Here is a 16,408-nt window from a genome sequence, read left to right as displayed (position 1 = left end):
GAGAACTTTGCGAACCATACACAAGTATCAATACCTGAATTGACCAAGCAGAAGAAAGGATATCAGAGATTGAAGATCAACTCAATGAAAATGAGAAGGCAGGACTAGATAAAAAAGAGTGAAAAGAAATGAACAAAGCCTCCAAGAAATATGGGATTATGTGAAAAGACCGAATCTGCATCTGCTAGGTGTACCTGAATGTGATGGAGAGACTGAATCCAAGCTGGAAAAAACTCTTCAGGATGTTATCCAGGAGAACTTCCCCAACCTAGCAAGGCAGGATACCATTCAAGTCCAGGAAATACAGAGAACAACACAAAGATGTTCCTCAAGAAGAGCAACCCCAAGGCACATAATCATCAGATTCACCAGGGTTGAAATGAAGGAAAAAATGCTAAGGGCAGCAAGAGAGAAAGGTTGGGTAACCTGCAAAGGGAAGCCCACAGACTCACAGCGGATATCTCAGCAGAAACCCTACAAGCCAGAAGAGAATGGGAGCCAACATTCAACATCCTTAAAGGAGAGAACTTTCAACCTAGAATTTCATATCCAGCCAAACTAAGCTTCATAAGCAAAGGAGAAAGAAAATCCATTATGGACAAGCAATTGCTGAGAGATTTTTTTCACCACCAGGCCTGCCTTACAAGAGCTCCTGAAAGAAGCACTAAATAAGGAAAGGAACAACCAGTACCAGCCACTCCAAAAAGTGTACCAAATGGTAAAGACCATTGACACAATGAAGAAAATGTGTCAACTAATGGGCAAAACATCCAGCTAGCATCAAAATGGCAGGATCAAATTCACACATAGCCATACTAACCTTAAATGTAAATGGACTAAATGCCCCAATCAAAAGACACAGACTGGAAAATTGAACAAAAAGTCAAAACTCATTGGTGTGCTGTATTCAGGAAACCCATCTCATGTGCAAGGACACACATAGGCTAAAAATAAAGGGATAGAGGAAGATTTATCAAGCAAATGGAGAGCAAAAAAAAAGCGGGAGTTGCAATCCTAGTCTCTGATAAAATAGACTTTAAACCAACAAAGATCAAAAGAGATAAACAAGGGCATTACATAATGGTAAAAGGATCAATGCATCAAGAGGAACTAATGATCCTAAGTATATACACACCCAATTACATGAGCACCCAGGTTCATAAAGCAAGTTCTTAACAACCTACAAAGAGACTTAGACACCCACACAATAATAATGAGAGACTTTAACACTCCACTGTCAGTATTAGACAGATCAATGAGACAGAAAATTAACAAGGATATCCAGGACTTGAACTCAGATCTGGACTAAGGAGACCTAATAGACATCTACAGAAATCCCTACCCCAAATCCACAGAATATACATTCTTCTCAGCACCACGTGGCACCTACTCTAAAATGAACCACATAATTGGACATAAATCACTCCTCAGCAAATGCAAAAGAACGGAAATCATAACAAACAATCTCTCAGACCACAGAGCAATCAAATTAGAGCTCAGAATTAAGAAACTAACTCAGAGCTGCACAACCTCATGGAAACTGAACAAATGGCTCCTGAATGTTGACTGGATAAACAATGAAATGAAGGCAGAAATAAAGATGTTCTTTGAAACCAACGAGAACAAAGATACAATGTACCAGAATCTCTGGGACACATTTATATCAGTGTCTAGAGGGAAAGTTATAGCGATAAATGCCCACCAGAGAAGTGAGGAAAGATCTAAAATTGACACCCTATCATCGAAATTGAAAGAGCTAGAGGAGCAAGATCAAACAAACTCAAAAGCTAGCAGAAGACAAGAAATAACTAAGATCAGGACAGAACTGAAGGAAATAGAGACACAAAAAATCCTTCAAAAAATTAATAAATCCAGGAGCTGGTTTTTTGAATAGATCAACAAAATAGACAACTAGCCAGATTAATAAAAAAGAAAAGGGAGAAGAATCAAATAGATGCAATAAAAAATGATAAAGGGATATCACCACTGACTCCATAGAAATTTATAGATTCAACTCTATTCCCATCAAGCTACCACTGACCTTCTTGACACAACTGGAAAAAAACACCTTAAACTTCATATGCAACAAAACGAGAACCTGCATAGCCAAGACAATCCTAAGCAAAAAAAACAAAGCCAGGAGCATCACGCTACCTGATTTCAAACTATACTACAAAGCTACAGTAATCAAAACAGAATGGTACTGGTACCAATCAGGATATAGACCAATGGAAAAGAGCAGAGACCTTGGAGGCAATGCAACACATCCGCAACCATCTGATCTTTGACAAACCTGACAAAATCAAGCAATGGAGAAAGGAGCCCCTGTTTAATAAATGGTGTTGGGAAAACTGGCTGTTAAGAGTGCCAAATCATGAGCAGACTCCCATTCAGAATTGCTACAAAGAGAATAAAATACCTAGGACTACAACTAGCAAAGGATGTAAAGGACCTTTTCAAGGAGAACTACAAACCACTGCTCAACGAAATAAGAGAGGACACAAACAGATGGAGAAACATTCCATGTTCATGGTTAGGAAGAATCAATATCATGAAAATGGCCATACTGCCTAAAGTAATTTATAGATTCAACTCTATTCCCATCAAGCTACCACTGACCTTGACAGAACTGGAAAAAAACACCTTAAACTTCATAGGCAACAAAACGAGAACCTGCATAGCCAAGACAATCCTAAGCAAAAAGAACAAAGCCAGGAGCATCACCTACCTGATTTCAAACTATACTACAAATCTACGGTAATCAAAACAATGGTACTGGTACCAATCAGGATATAGACCAATGGAACAGAGCAGAGGCCTTGGAGGCAATGCAACACTCCGCAACCATCTGATCTTTGACAAACCTGACAAAAACAAGCAATGGAGAAAGGAGCCCCTGTTTAATAAATGGTGTTGGGAAAACTGGCTAGCCATGTGCAGAAAGCAGAAAATGGACCCCTTCCTCACACCTTACACTAAAATTAACTCCAGTTGGATTAAAGACTTAAACATAAGACCTAACACCATAAAAACCCTAGAAGAAAATCTAGGCAAAACCATTCAGGACATAGGCATAGGCAAGGACTTCATGACTAAAACACCAAAAGCATTGGCAACAAAAGCCAAAATAGACAAATGGGACATAATTAAACTCCAGAGCTTCTGTACAGCAAAAGAAACAATCATTAGAGTGAACCAGCAACCAAAAGAATGGGAAAAAATCTTTGCAATCTACCCATCTGACAAAGGTCTAATATCCAGAATCTACAAAGAACTAAAACAGATTTACAAGGAAAAAACAAACAAACCCATCCAAAAGTTGGTGAAGGATATAAACAAACACTTTTCAAAAGAAGACATATATGAGGCCAACAAACATATGAAAAAATGCTCATCATCACTGGTCATTAGAGAAATATGAATAAAAACTACATTGAGATACCATCTCACACCAGTTAGAATGATGATCATTAAAAAATCTGGAGATAACAGATGCTGGAAAGGATGTGGAGAAATAGGAACACTTTTACACTGTTGGTGGGAGTGTAAACTAGTTCAACCACTATGTAGGACAGTGTGGCACTTCCTCAAGGACCTAGAAATAGAAATTCCATTTGACCCAGCAATCCCATTACTGGGTATATACCCAAAGGATTACAAATCATTCTATTATAAAGACATATGCACACATATGTTCATAGCAGCACTGTTTACAATAGCAAAGAACTGGAACCAACCCAAATGCCCATCGATGATAGACTGGACAAGGAAAATGTGGCAGATATACACCATGGAATACTATGCAGCCACAAAAAAACTATGAGTTTTTGTCCTTTGTAGGGACATGGATGAATCTGGAAACCATCATTCTCAGCAAACTGACACAAGAACAGAAAATCAAACACCACATGTTGTCACTCATAGGCATTGAAAAATGAGAACACATGGACACAGGGAGGGGAGCATTACACTGGGGTCGGTTGGGGGGTGTCAAGGGAGGGACTGTGGAGGGGTGGGGAGGTCGGGGAGGGATAACATGGGAAGAAATGCCAGATGTAGGTGACAGGGGAATGGAGGCAGCAAACCACATTGCCATGTGTGTACCTATGCAACAATCCTGCAGGATCTGCACATATACCCCAGAACCTAAAGTACAATAAATAAATAATAAATAAAAATAAAAATAAAAAAGCTATTTAAGTGGCTCACAGTTCTACAGGCTGTACAGGAAGCATAGCAGTTTTTGCTTCTGGTGAGGTGTCAGAGAGGTTTCAATCATGGTAGAAGGCAAAGGGGGAGTGAGACATCTCTCATGGCCAGAGCAGGAAGAAGAGAGAGAGAGGGGAGAGGTGCCAAATACTTTTAAACAACCACATCTCCTTAGAACTCTATCACAAGAACAGTATTAGGGGGATAGTGCTAAGCTACTCATGAGAAACCACACCCATGATCTAATCACCTTACATCCAGCCCCACCTCCAACATTAGAGATTACAGTTGAACATGATATTTGGGTGGGTATAGTGATCCAAACCATATCACCCTGTCTAAAAAAAAGAAAAAAAAAACGGATTAAAACTATACAGAGTATTGTTTTCTGATCAAAATGATGGAATGGAACTAGAGATTAAAGGCAGAAGGAAGACTTGAAAATCCACAAACACACGGAAGTTAAACAATATGTTTCTAAATCACCCATGGGGCAATGAAAAAAATCATAAGGGAAATTAGCAGAAATCTTGAGAGAAAGGCAAATAAAAGGACAACATATCAAAACTTAGGGAATGTATTGAAAGTAGTGCTAACAGGAAAATCTTTAGCCATAAACACTTACATTAGAAAGATCTCAATTCAACAGCCTATCTTTATACCTTAAAACTAGGAAAATGAGAATAAGTTTAAAGGTAGTAGAAAGAAGTGATAAATCCCTGATGACTCCCTCCCCTAATTGTGTTTCATATTGTCTGTTAGCATGTAGTGTTTTCAGCTACTTTCTACTGTTGTAAAATATTGTAGTACTAAATCTGTGAAAAAGAAGTAATAAAGATCAGAACATAGAAAAATAACAGAATAGAAAAACAAAAGAGAAGAATAACAAAAATCAAGAGTTGGTTCTTTGAAAAGATCAACAAAAACTGACAAACCTTTAGCTAGATTGATCAAGAAAAAAAGACTTAAGTAAAATGAGAAATGAAGAAGGGGACGTTAGTGCCAGTTTTACAGTTTTACATTTTTATTTTAATTCTTAAAAACAACTTTAAGAGAGTATGTGAACAATTGTACATGGATAGATTCCTTGAAGCAAAAATTACCTTCTCAATAAGATATATTAATAGAAAATCTGAACAGACCCAGACAAAAGCCTCCCAACAAAGAAAAGTCTAGGACTAACAACTTTGCTAGTAAATTCTATCAAACATTTTAAAGAAGAATTAATAGCAGTCCTTCCTCAAACTCTTCCAAAAAATTAAGAAGGTGTAAACACCTCCAGGTTCATTCTATGAGACCAACATTAACATGATGCCAAAGCCAAAGACATTACAAGAAAAGAAAACTATAGACAAATATCCCTTGTGAGCAGTGAGCAAAAAGCCTTAATCAACTACTAGCATACTGAATTCAGAACATTAAAAGAGTCATACATCATGACCAATTTGGATCTATTCCTGGAATGCAAGGATGGCTCAACATATGAAGATCAATCAGTATAATACACCACATTAACAGAAGGAAAGAAAAACACTACATAATTACATCAATGATGTAGAAAAAATGTATTTGACAAAATTTCACACTCTTTCTTAGTAATGGCACCCAACAAACTAGAAGTAAAAGAAAATCACCACAACATAATTCAGGCTATATATGTTAAAAAATTCACAGCTGACATCATACTCAGTGGTGAAAGATTGAAAGCTTTCCCTCTAGAACCAGGAACAAGATAAGGATGCCCACTTTTGCCTCTGCTATTCAACATAATAATGCAAGTCTTAGCCAGAGCAGTTAGGAAATAAAAAGAAATAAAGACATCCATCCAAATTGAGAGGGAAGAAAAATAATCTCTGTTCACAGAAGACATTATCTTATATAGAAAACTAAAGATTCCACTAAAAATATTACAAATAATAAAGAAATTGAGCAAAGTTGTAGGACACAAAATCAACACCCCAGAGTAATTTCTTTCTTTTTCTTTTTAATTTGGGACAGAAGCCAGGTGTGGTGGCTCACACATGTAATCCCAGCACTTTGGGAGGCCGAGGTGGGCAGATCACCTGAGGTCAGGAGTTTGAGACCGGCCTGACCAACATGGAGAAACCCCATCTCTACTAAACATACAAAATTAGCTGGGCGTGGTGGCACATGCCTGTAATCCCAGCTACTTGAGAGGCTGAGGTAGGAGAACGGCTTGAACCCAGGAGGTGGAGGTTGTGGTGAGCCGAGATCTCACCATTGCACTCCAGACTGCGCAACAAGAGCAAAACTCCATCTCAAAAAAAAAAAAAAAAAGACAGGGTCTCACTCTATCACTCAGCCTGAGGCACAGTGGCATTATCATTGGTCCCTGCAGCCTTGAACTCCTGGACTCAAGCAGTCCTCCCACTTCAGCCTCCTGAATAGTTGGGACTACAGGTTGTGCCACTGCACCTGGCAATTTTTTTAATTTTTATTTTTGTAGAGATAGGATCTCACTATGTTGCCCAAACTCGTCTCAAACTCTGGGCCTCAAGTGATCCTCCCATCTCAGCCTCCCAAAGTGTTACGTTAAAGGTGCAAGTCATCACATCAATCCCCAAATCATTTCTATATACTAACAATGTACCATCAGGAAAGGAAATTAAGAAAAACAATTCTGCTTGCCATAGCATCAAAAAGAATTAAATACTTATTTGAAATGAATTTAGGGAGGTGAAAGATTTATTCTCTGAAAAATACAAAACATTGCTGAAAGTAATTGAAGAAGACACAAATGGAAAGATATTCCCCATTCATGGATTGGAAGACATAGGATTGTTAACATGTCAATACTATCCAAAGAAGTCTAGACTCAATGTCATCCCTAGCAAAATTCCAATGATTTTTTAAATAAAAAAGAATTATTCATATGGAATGACAAAAAATTTTGAAAAAGAAGAGCAAAGTTGGAAGTCTCACATGTCTTGATTTGGAAAGCTACTACAAAGATACAGTAAGCAAAACAGTTTCATACTGGCATAAAGAATGACATAACTAATGGAATTGAATAGAGAGCCTAGAAATAAATCCTTGCATATATGATATGGTCAAATGACTTTTATCAAGGATGCCAAGACTACTCAGTTGGGGAAAAGACAATCTTTTAAACAAATGGTGCAGGGAAAACTGAATATTCACATAAAAAGAATGAAGTAGGACCATATACAAAAATTAACTCAAAATGAGTGGAAGACCTATACATGAGAGCTGAAACTATAAAGCATAGTGGGAAAGCTTCATGATATTAGATTTTGAAATGATTTCTTGAATATGACACTAAAATACAGGTGAAAAAATAAGTTGGACTACAAAAAAAATTATTTCATGTGCCTTGTGGAATTCCACTTAGTCGTAGAAATTTTACATTATAATTGTATTCTCAATATAAAATTGTGGTACAGATTGAACATCCCAAATTGGAAAATCCAAAATGTTCCAAAATCTAAAAATTTTTGAGCACTAACCTGATGCTCAATGGAAATGCTCATTGGAGCCTTTTGGATTTTTGATTTTCAGATTAGGGATGCCCAACCAGTAAGAATAATGCAAGCATTCCAAAACCTGGAAAAACATCTGAAACACCTCTGATCCCAAGCATAGGAATACTCAACCTGTATGTATTTAAGAGCACTAGACCGAATACTCATTTTTTTCTGTGGATTGCTTGTTTTTAACCAAAGTGAAATTGTAATTTTAAATGTAAATTTTAATTTGATTCCATTTTTTTTTTGTAGAGACAAAGTTTCATTTTGTCATCCCCAGCAGGAGTACAGTGGCATGATCATAGCTCACTGTAGCCTTAAACTCCTGGGCTCAAGCAATTCCCCTGCCTCAGTCTCCCAAGTAGCTAGGACTACAGGCATATGCCACCATGCCCTGCTAACTTTTTAATTTTTTGTAGAAATAGGGTCTCTCTGCATTGCTCAGGCTAGTCTCAAACACCTGGCCTCAAGCAAGTCTCCTGACTCATTAAATGTAAATTTTAAATGTAATTTGTTAAAATAAAATTTGTTCTCTGCTAGCCAATTAATAATAATCTTGCTACTTATTAAAAATGGACATGCACATAATTATGTTGCTTATATACTTTATCACTATTTTTTTCTTTGAATCAATTATATTACTACTTTTCTAAGTATGTTACTTTTATGTTTCCTCAGGCTAGGATGATATTTACATTGTTAAGGGGAAATACATTTTCTGTTTGATCATATTTTAAATTGAGTGACATTTTCATACATAGGAAAGACTAAATCAGTTTCTTGCCATTTCTTTCTCATAGATGACATTTGCAAAGGGAAGAAGAGAATCAGTTTCTCTTCATTTAACTGAGTATCTGATTACAATTTCTAATCAACCTATGGATGATTATTAAGAGTAGCATTTTCATATTAGCTATCTTCAGGGACTGAAGATTCTTTCAGCTTTGTAGAAACAGGATTAAAAATGATATGGAAGGGAAACAAGAATTTGTGACAGCAAAAGACTGATGATTTTGTTAGAAATGACTACATTTCCAAGATTTTATGAATGCACTTCCTTAGCAGTTTAGTTAGTATTAAGAGAGTAGGAAAAGAAACAAAATGTACATGGAAAAGTCAAATGCCGAAGTTTAATAGAAATGTTGACAACCATTGCATCAGTTAAAGTTCATGGTCCGTTTCTTACTCTTTTGTTAAAAACACATTCTATCTCCTTATAGAAATGTTGAGAATTATCACATGATAGTTTGGTATTGCAAGAGCAAAGTCAAGTGTTTTCTATTTTAACATTCTTCATTTCAAACTCTTGGTTTTAGACAAAAACCTGAGACATGACTTGTCACAGTTGTGCTAATGTAGTTTGAATTCAGTGAGTATATATTCAATAATGAAGTAATATTCTTGTTTTCGTAAGAAGAAATCCAGTTTACTATTAGTGTTTAAACTATTATTCTTTAAAACATCATCTGTAAAAAACAAACAAGAATCCATCAACTTAAATCTCAAAATAAACCAGAATGTAGGACAAATGACACTTTATTTTACATATCTTTTAAAATGAGCATGTATTGAGAAAAAATGGATAAGAAAGATTTCATTGTGGCTAAAACCCACTTGATAAGGAAAAATGTATTGTAAAAAATGTTTTTTGTGAAGCTTTGACAATTTTTACAGGACTTACTGCTGATGCTAGAGTAGTAATAAACAGAGCCCGTGTGGAGTGCCAGAGCCATAAGCTTACAGTTGAGGACCCAGTCACTGTGGAGTATATAACTCGCTTCATAGCAACTTTAAAGCAGGTAAGCTAATATTCTAACATACTTTGTCAAGCTTTCTCCTTTTTCATAGAAGTACTACAGTTAACTCCAACCAGTCTCTTAAATCTATTAAATTTCTTATTTCTCACACTTTATATCATATTTTTATTCCAGTAAAATGGATTGATTTAATCACAGAAATCTTGATTGGTATTAATTCTGGGAATTATATTCAAGTTGAAAAAACAGTAAGTCTGATCTTTTAAAGAGATTTCTATACTTCTGGAGATTGAATTGCCCAGGCTGGTCATGAACTCCCGGGCTCAAGAGATCTGCCTGCCTCAGCCTCCCAAAGTGCTGGGATTACAGGCATGAGCCACAGCATCCAACCTAAAAATAAATATATATATATTTTTAAATACATATAATAAAATTGGAAAATAAGAAAATAGATATGCTACATAGGCAAGACCAGGAAGAAAGCTGACATAAAGCTGTTTCAAGCCACAGAGTTACATACAGTTATATACAGCCACAGAATTATTTATAGTTATCTAAAGTTGCCTAAAAATTTAGTCCTTAGGCTGGTGTGGTAGCTCACGCCTGTAATCCCAGCACTTTGGGAGGCCAGGGAGGGCGGATCCCCTGAGGTCAGGAGTTTGAGACCAGCCTGGCCAACATGATGAAACCCCATCTCTTAAAAAAAAAAAAAAAAATTAGTCCTTAGCTTTCTGTCAGGAATGCTTCTTTGCATGACTTTTGGGGCACCAGTCTCAGTGTGAATTCTGCTCCTTAGAGCACAAATTCCAGGAAGTTTCCTGACACTAAAGCAAAAAGACATACAATTGGTTTCCAGAGACCCATGATCTGTGAGGAAAAAGCGTGCTCTTCTTCAGGATAAACAAAGGCTTTCTTGTCTTGGGACTGAAAGAAATGTCTTATTTGGGTTTTTAAGAAGAGATAACCTAGTATATAGTGAACAGAATGTCCTTGATAATAATACTGTCAAGTAAGAATACTTGATAATAATAGTAACATTTATAGCATCCCTCAAGGTAAGCTGAGGACATGTTTCTAAAGCACAACTTACTGAAATCAGCATTAATGAGAACCAAAATGTATGGCATAGTTCTCTGCTGTATTAGAGATTATATTCTAGTTATGTTACCAAATGTATACAAAGTAACAAGAAAATGATTTTAAGACTATATGTAAACAAACTTATGATTTTATTGTATAGCATAATTTTCTTTTTTTTTTTGAGACAGAGTTTCACTCTTGTTACCCAGGTTGGAATGCAATGGCGCGATCTCGGCTCACCGCAACCTTCTCCTCACCGCAACCTCCTCCTCCTGGGTTCCGGCAATTCTGCCTCAGCCTCCCGAGTAGCTGGGATTACAGGCACACGCCACCATGCCCAGCTAATTCTTTGTATTTTTAGTAGAGACGGGGTTTCACCATGTTGACCAGGATGGTCTCAATCTCTTGACCTCGTGATCCACCTGCCTCGGCCTCCCAAAGTGCTGGGATTACAGGCGTGAGCCACCGCGCCCGGCTGTATAGCATAATTTTTTAAAATTTCATCATGAATTGAGGTTGCTCCAGGAAGGGTCAGGAAAAAGATCACTAATATATGTAGAATTTAGGGAAGTGGATGATTTGGACAGCAATGCTTTATTATTAGAATTTTTTATTTTGTAAGTAATAGTTTTATTCTAAAAATATGCTTTATTTTTCAGAAATATACCCAAAGCAATGGAAGAAGACCTTTTGGTATTTCTGCCTTAATTGTAGGTTTTGATGATGATGGTATCCCAAGATTATATCAGACAGATCCTTCTGGTACTTATCATGCTTGGAAGGTGAGTCATGAATTTATTAATATATTTTTTAGAAGTTTAGTAAATATTCTGCCTATAGGACTCTTAAAATAAAAAGCTTAGTAAATATTCAATGTAAATGCTGTATTGCTTTGAGAGACATGACAAAATTATGTTGCATTAAAATATTGATGTTGGTACAAATTTTATAAATGTAACTATTCAGCTAGTCAGAAACTACAGTGATTTTTGTTAGATAAAGAAACACATTCGTTTTTTGAGCACAAGGTCTTTTGAAAAGATGTGACCAAAGTAACTGTTTATAAATGGTCAAGTAAGAGAAATATACAGTTCCTATTTATTGTTTATTATTCCAAATGAATATTGTACCATATAGATGCTTGCTTCACATAGAAATAATCTTTCTGCTTTTAACAAAGAATTAGATGGACATTTAAATTCCTACTGAAATATATAATGCATCTTCTCCATTCTAGGAGAGTCAGAGCACCCTAAACTATGAATCTATACTCATGTGTTAATATGTAGCAATGATCTCTACATAATTTCTAGCATGTAGTTTGTTTTCTGGATAAGTTGTTATTCTTGTTTTGACACCCAGCTACAGTAATGAGTTTGTTTAATGGTACACTCAAATCCAATGCAAAAATATAGGGCTTAGCCAGGCATGGTAATACACACCCATGGTTCCAGATACTTGGGAGGCTGAGACAAGGGAATGGCTTGAGTACTTTTCAGGTTACAGCGAGCTGTAATTGTGTCTGTGCACTCTAGCCTGGGCGACAGAGAAAGACCCTGTCTGAAAAACACCAACCAAACAAAACTCTCCCCAGAAAACACTGCTAGAGCCCAGAGAAACCTAGTTTCTAGGAGTGAATTTTTGTATATTCCTGTATATATAAGAATAAGACTATACTATAGAATCCAATATAAGTGATTTTGACTTTTTTAAAAGTCAAATACCCAGACTTTAAATAGTTTTCTACAAAGTTGATTTTATTATTATTTAGAGCCAAATAAACTAATGGAGAAATAGTGTTATGGTCTTTATGCCTGTGTTAAATAAAAAATTTGATTTGCACTGACAATACTCATAAGATACTATTTTACAAAGCATTAACCAGGCAGTAAAGCAGTGGATTATATTCTTACAACAAATATCAGAATGTTTATGTCAGCTGCACATATCCTTTTAATCTGAATTATCTAATTAGTAATTAGAAGGTATAGATTTACATGCTGCAAATATCAGACTTTTTATCCTCTCAATTAGAGATCTCTTACTGTACTCGATTTCTTGTCTCCTAAATCTATGCCCTAAATAAACCAAGTTACCACACTCGATCTTTAAATATTTTGAAGCCTGCCATCTTCTGTTTGCATTTATCATTACATCATTATCCTTTATTTCTAAATCATAACACAACATTTTCCAGGTTTACATAATTTTTCTGTTTTAATTTGTTTGCTTTCTGAAGACATACAGAGTATTTTATTTTATCTCAGTCAGGAAAATTATGGAATTTTTTAATTGTTGAGAATCTTATTGATCATCTTGGTCTGAAACTCTGCTCTGGTGTCTTCAGTTCTCATGGTGGGACAGGAGGATATGAACATTGTGTACTTGTTTGCCTACACATGGATACCCCCGTCTACATTTTACTCATTTCATCTAGTGTACTTTCTTGTGGGATTTTGATTGAAGGAAATATTATTCAGCTTTTGAAAAATCACCTTTAACAAAAATCATTTGAAAACCTTTTTATTTTATGTATTTGGCAACTGAGATTTTTAGGGGTTAAGTGATTTTTGTTGCTCTTGTTAAGTTTACCTTCCTAGCCTGGTGTGGTAGTTCACTCCTGTAATCCCAGCACTTTGGGTGGCCAAGGCAAAAGGATCACTTGATTCCAGAAGTTTGAGACCACCCTGGGCAATGTAATAAGACCCCACTTCTACAAAAACAATTTTAAAAATTAGCCAGCTGTTGATGGTGCACACCTGTAATCCCAGCTACTTTGGAGGCTAACGTGGAAGGATCGCTTCAGGCCGGGAATTTGAAGCTACAATGAGCTAGGATCATACCACTGTACTCCAACCTGAGCAACAAAGTGAGACTCTGTCTCAAAACAAAAAAAGTTCACATTCCTAGTTAATAGCAATATTGCAATTAGAACTCAGAGTGTTTTATTTATTTTATTCTATATTTTTTGTACTATATCATGCTACTTCCTTTAGGCCAAATGATTTTCTATGCATGTTATGTAAATTCAAATATCTATTCTTGGAAGGTAGAATAAAATCTTCTGACTTGATTTCTACTTCTAGGGATTATTACACTTTAACTATGAGATCAAGTTTTTCTTTTTTTGTTTTGTTTTGTTTGTGTCTACGTCTTATTTTTATGTCTGTTTTTTACTCTGACGTACTATACCAAGCAACCTGATAAAATGTTGCAGTGGACTATTGAGAACACAGCTATGGTACCAACCATACTTTGCAGTGCTATTTTGTAAGCTTATGAAGTACAAGCAGAGGAAAAGGTAGACTTGGTAGGAGAAATAGGAAGTTAATAAATAGAAACTGTGGACACATGACCTGTTGCAGAAATGAAAACAGAAATAGCTAATACCAGCATTTTGTTTTTTTTAGGTTCTCTACCTGGCAGGTAACACAAATTTTATTTATGAAGACTGGGCCTTTAATGATCTTGTCCTAATGGGTAATAGTGTCTTCCATTAACTTTTTACACTTTACAGGGGAATGCTAAGAGAAGCCTCCAGAAAATCCTTTGAATTTTTGATACCTCTTCCCTTGTCCTATTGTGTAATGGTAACTTTATTTCCATTGATAATGAGAACAAATCATACTGTTGTTACAGTAACCCCTTATTTGTTTGTTGGTTCAATAACATGAGGAGTCTAAAATGGCCAAGTGGCAATCTCAGCTCATAGTTCAGTGAAATTATGTTCTCTGATAGAAATATACTCCCCACTTCTCTCCCCTTCTTTCCTTTGGGAACTAGAACCTTTAAACTAGCAGAACCAAGTGGGAACAAGCGACAAAGATTTTCAAGTGGACCATTAAAGGTATTCATGAGACACATCTATTCCTTCGTTCCTAGATTTGAGGTTTTGTGAAAAATGAATTACTAGTTATGGCTCAGGATACATACAGGATCTTATAGAACAGAACCCTAGCCCTATAAGATGTCACACAGCTGCTGCTGTAACTTGAGTCGTCATAGCCTATTCTAGAATTCTGTCAGGCTGGCTAATTCAAGGTGATAAGAGAATATAGTAAAACCAATGAATCTCATGAACATAAGCCAATTACCCTATTTCCTCACAATCAGTTCCTTGCTCAGAGGCTATATTTTCTAGGATACTACGATGGTGAAGAAAGCTATTCAGGTCCCCAAAGTGGTGCATGGCAGTAGTCCTAACTACTTGGGAAGCTGAGGCAGGAGAATAGCTTGAGCCCAGGAGTTCCAGGCTGTAGTGCACTATGATCATGCCTGCAAATAGCTACTACACTGCAGCCTGGACAACACAGACTGTTTCTAAGAAGATGAAAGAAAGTATTCCATTAAGTCCACAGGTAGGAGAGCTGACAGAAGCATTTGGCACAAGTAAGGGAAACTTACATCCCAAGTAAGTTTTTCTTTCATGGAGGGCAAGCTGCTGCTCTTTCCAAGGCAGAAAAGTCCAACAAACTCAGTCAGCCATGTTGGCAAGTTGCTATGAAGCTCTGCCAGTATCCAGATTAAAAAAAAAACAGGGATACAGTAAGGAAACACCTATTTTTAGATTTCTTTTTTCCTTATACATTTTTGTACTGAGAAAGATGTTTTAAAGTTTTTTGACAGATGAAAAAATTGTATGTATTTATGATTGTAAATGTGATGCTTTGTATGTGTATATACTGTGGAATGATTTAAATCAAGCTAATTAATATACCCATCATCTCACATACTTATTTTTGTGATGAGAACATTTAAAATCTATTCTTTTTAAGCAATTTTTAAGTATACAGTACATTATTACTAACTTTAATTACTATGCTGTACAGTAGATCTCCAGAATTTATTTCTCCTAACTGAAACTTTGTAACTTTGAACTATCAACTTCCCATTCTCTTTCCCTCCTCAGCCCTCCCCTGTTAACCACCATTCTGTTCTCTGTTTCTATGAGTTCAGTTTTTTTAGGTTCCACATATAAGTGAGATCATAACATACTTGTCTTTCTGTACTTGGCTTAAAAGAAAATGTTTTTTTAGGAACAAGTTCTGGCGCTTGGCAAATTATATTAAATTAAAAATTATCCTGCTGTAAACATCTGCAGTACTATTATGATTGTTAACATTTTTTAATGCATAGCTAAACACAAAAATAAAGTCCTAAAGGTCCAGAAATAAGGAATTGAATAACACAGTAATAAGCATGTGAGTTGATAACTCTGTATTTAGGGATATTATAGTGCAGGATTCCCAAAGATTGTTCACCATCAAAAGTATAAAATATATAAACAGCCCATCATTTAACAAATATTCTGTCTATAAATACTGAATTTTTATTACATATTGAATACTGTTCTAGGTTCTGGGAATATAGAGGTGAACTCAACAGATAAAAATTCCTGCCCCTATGAAAGCCTAAGAGAGGAGGACAGACTACATATATATATTACTGTGAATAAAATGAGAGAACAAGGTTAGGAGTATAGACAGTGACTGGTATATACAAGGTGGTCAGGGAAGATCCCTTTGAAAAGGAGACATTTGGACCGGGCACAGTGGCTCCCACCTGTAATCCCAATACTTTGGGAGGCTGAGGCAGGTAGATCACGAGGTCAGGAGTCCAAGACCAGCCTGACCAATATGATAAAACCTTGTCTCTACTAAAAATACAAAAATTAACTGGGCATGATGGTGCATGCCTGTAGTCCCAGCTATAGGCAGGAGAATCACTTGAACCCAAGAGGCAGCTGTTGCAGTGAGCCAAGATTAGCCACTGCACTCCAGCCTGGGTGGCAGAGCAAGACTCCGTCTCAAAAAAAAAAAAAAAAAAAAAAAAAAAAAAAAAAAAAAAAAAAAAAAA

At 36.2% G+C, this 16,408-nt stretch overlaps 1 protein-coding gene across 4 annotated transcripts in view; it reads left to right on the top strand.

Annotated features, from left to right (window-relative positions):
- Positions 1–16,408, top strand: part of PSMA8 (proteasome 20S subunit alpha 8) — a 55,832-nt gene that overhangs the window by 10,745 nt on the left and 28,679 nt on the right. For 3 of the 4 annotated variants that reach the window (XM_037727913.1, XM_017498272.2, XM_037727912.1), the window contains exons 3-4: positions 9,390–9,514; positions 11,212–11,334. In XM_037727913.1, coding sequence (XP_037583841.1) covers positions 9,390–9,514; positions 11,212–11,334 — 248 coding nt within the window. Of the gene's footprint in view, positions 1–9,371; positions 9,515–11,211; positions 11,335–16,408 lie in introns of all 4 variants that reach the window. The other variant, XM_037727909.1, reaches the window with a different exon arrangement.

The sequence above is a fragment of the Cebus imitator genome, unplaced genomic scaffold (genome assembly GCF_001604975.1).
Source record: "Cebus imitator isolate Cc_AM_T3 unplaced genomic scaffold, Cebus_imitator-1.0 Scaffold12, whole genome shotgun sequence".
NCBI lineage: Eukaryota > Metazoa > Chordata > Mammalia > Primates > Cebidae > Cebus > Cebus imitator.
The sequence above is the reverse complement of the archived record's forward strand: the minus strand, read 5'-3'. Positions and strand labels throughout refer to the sequence as shown.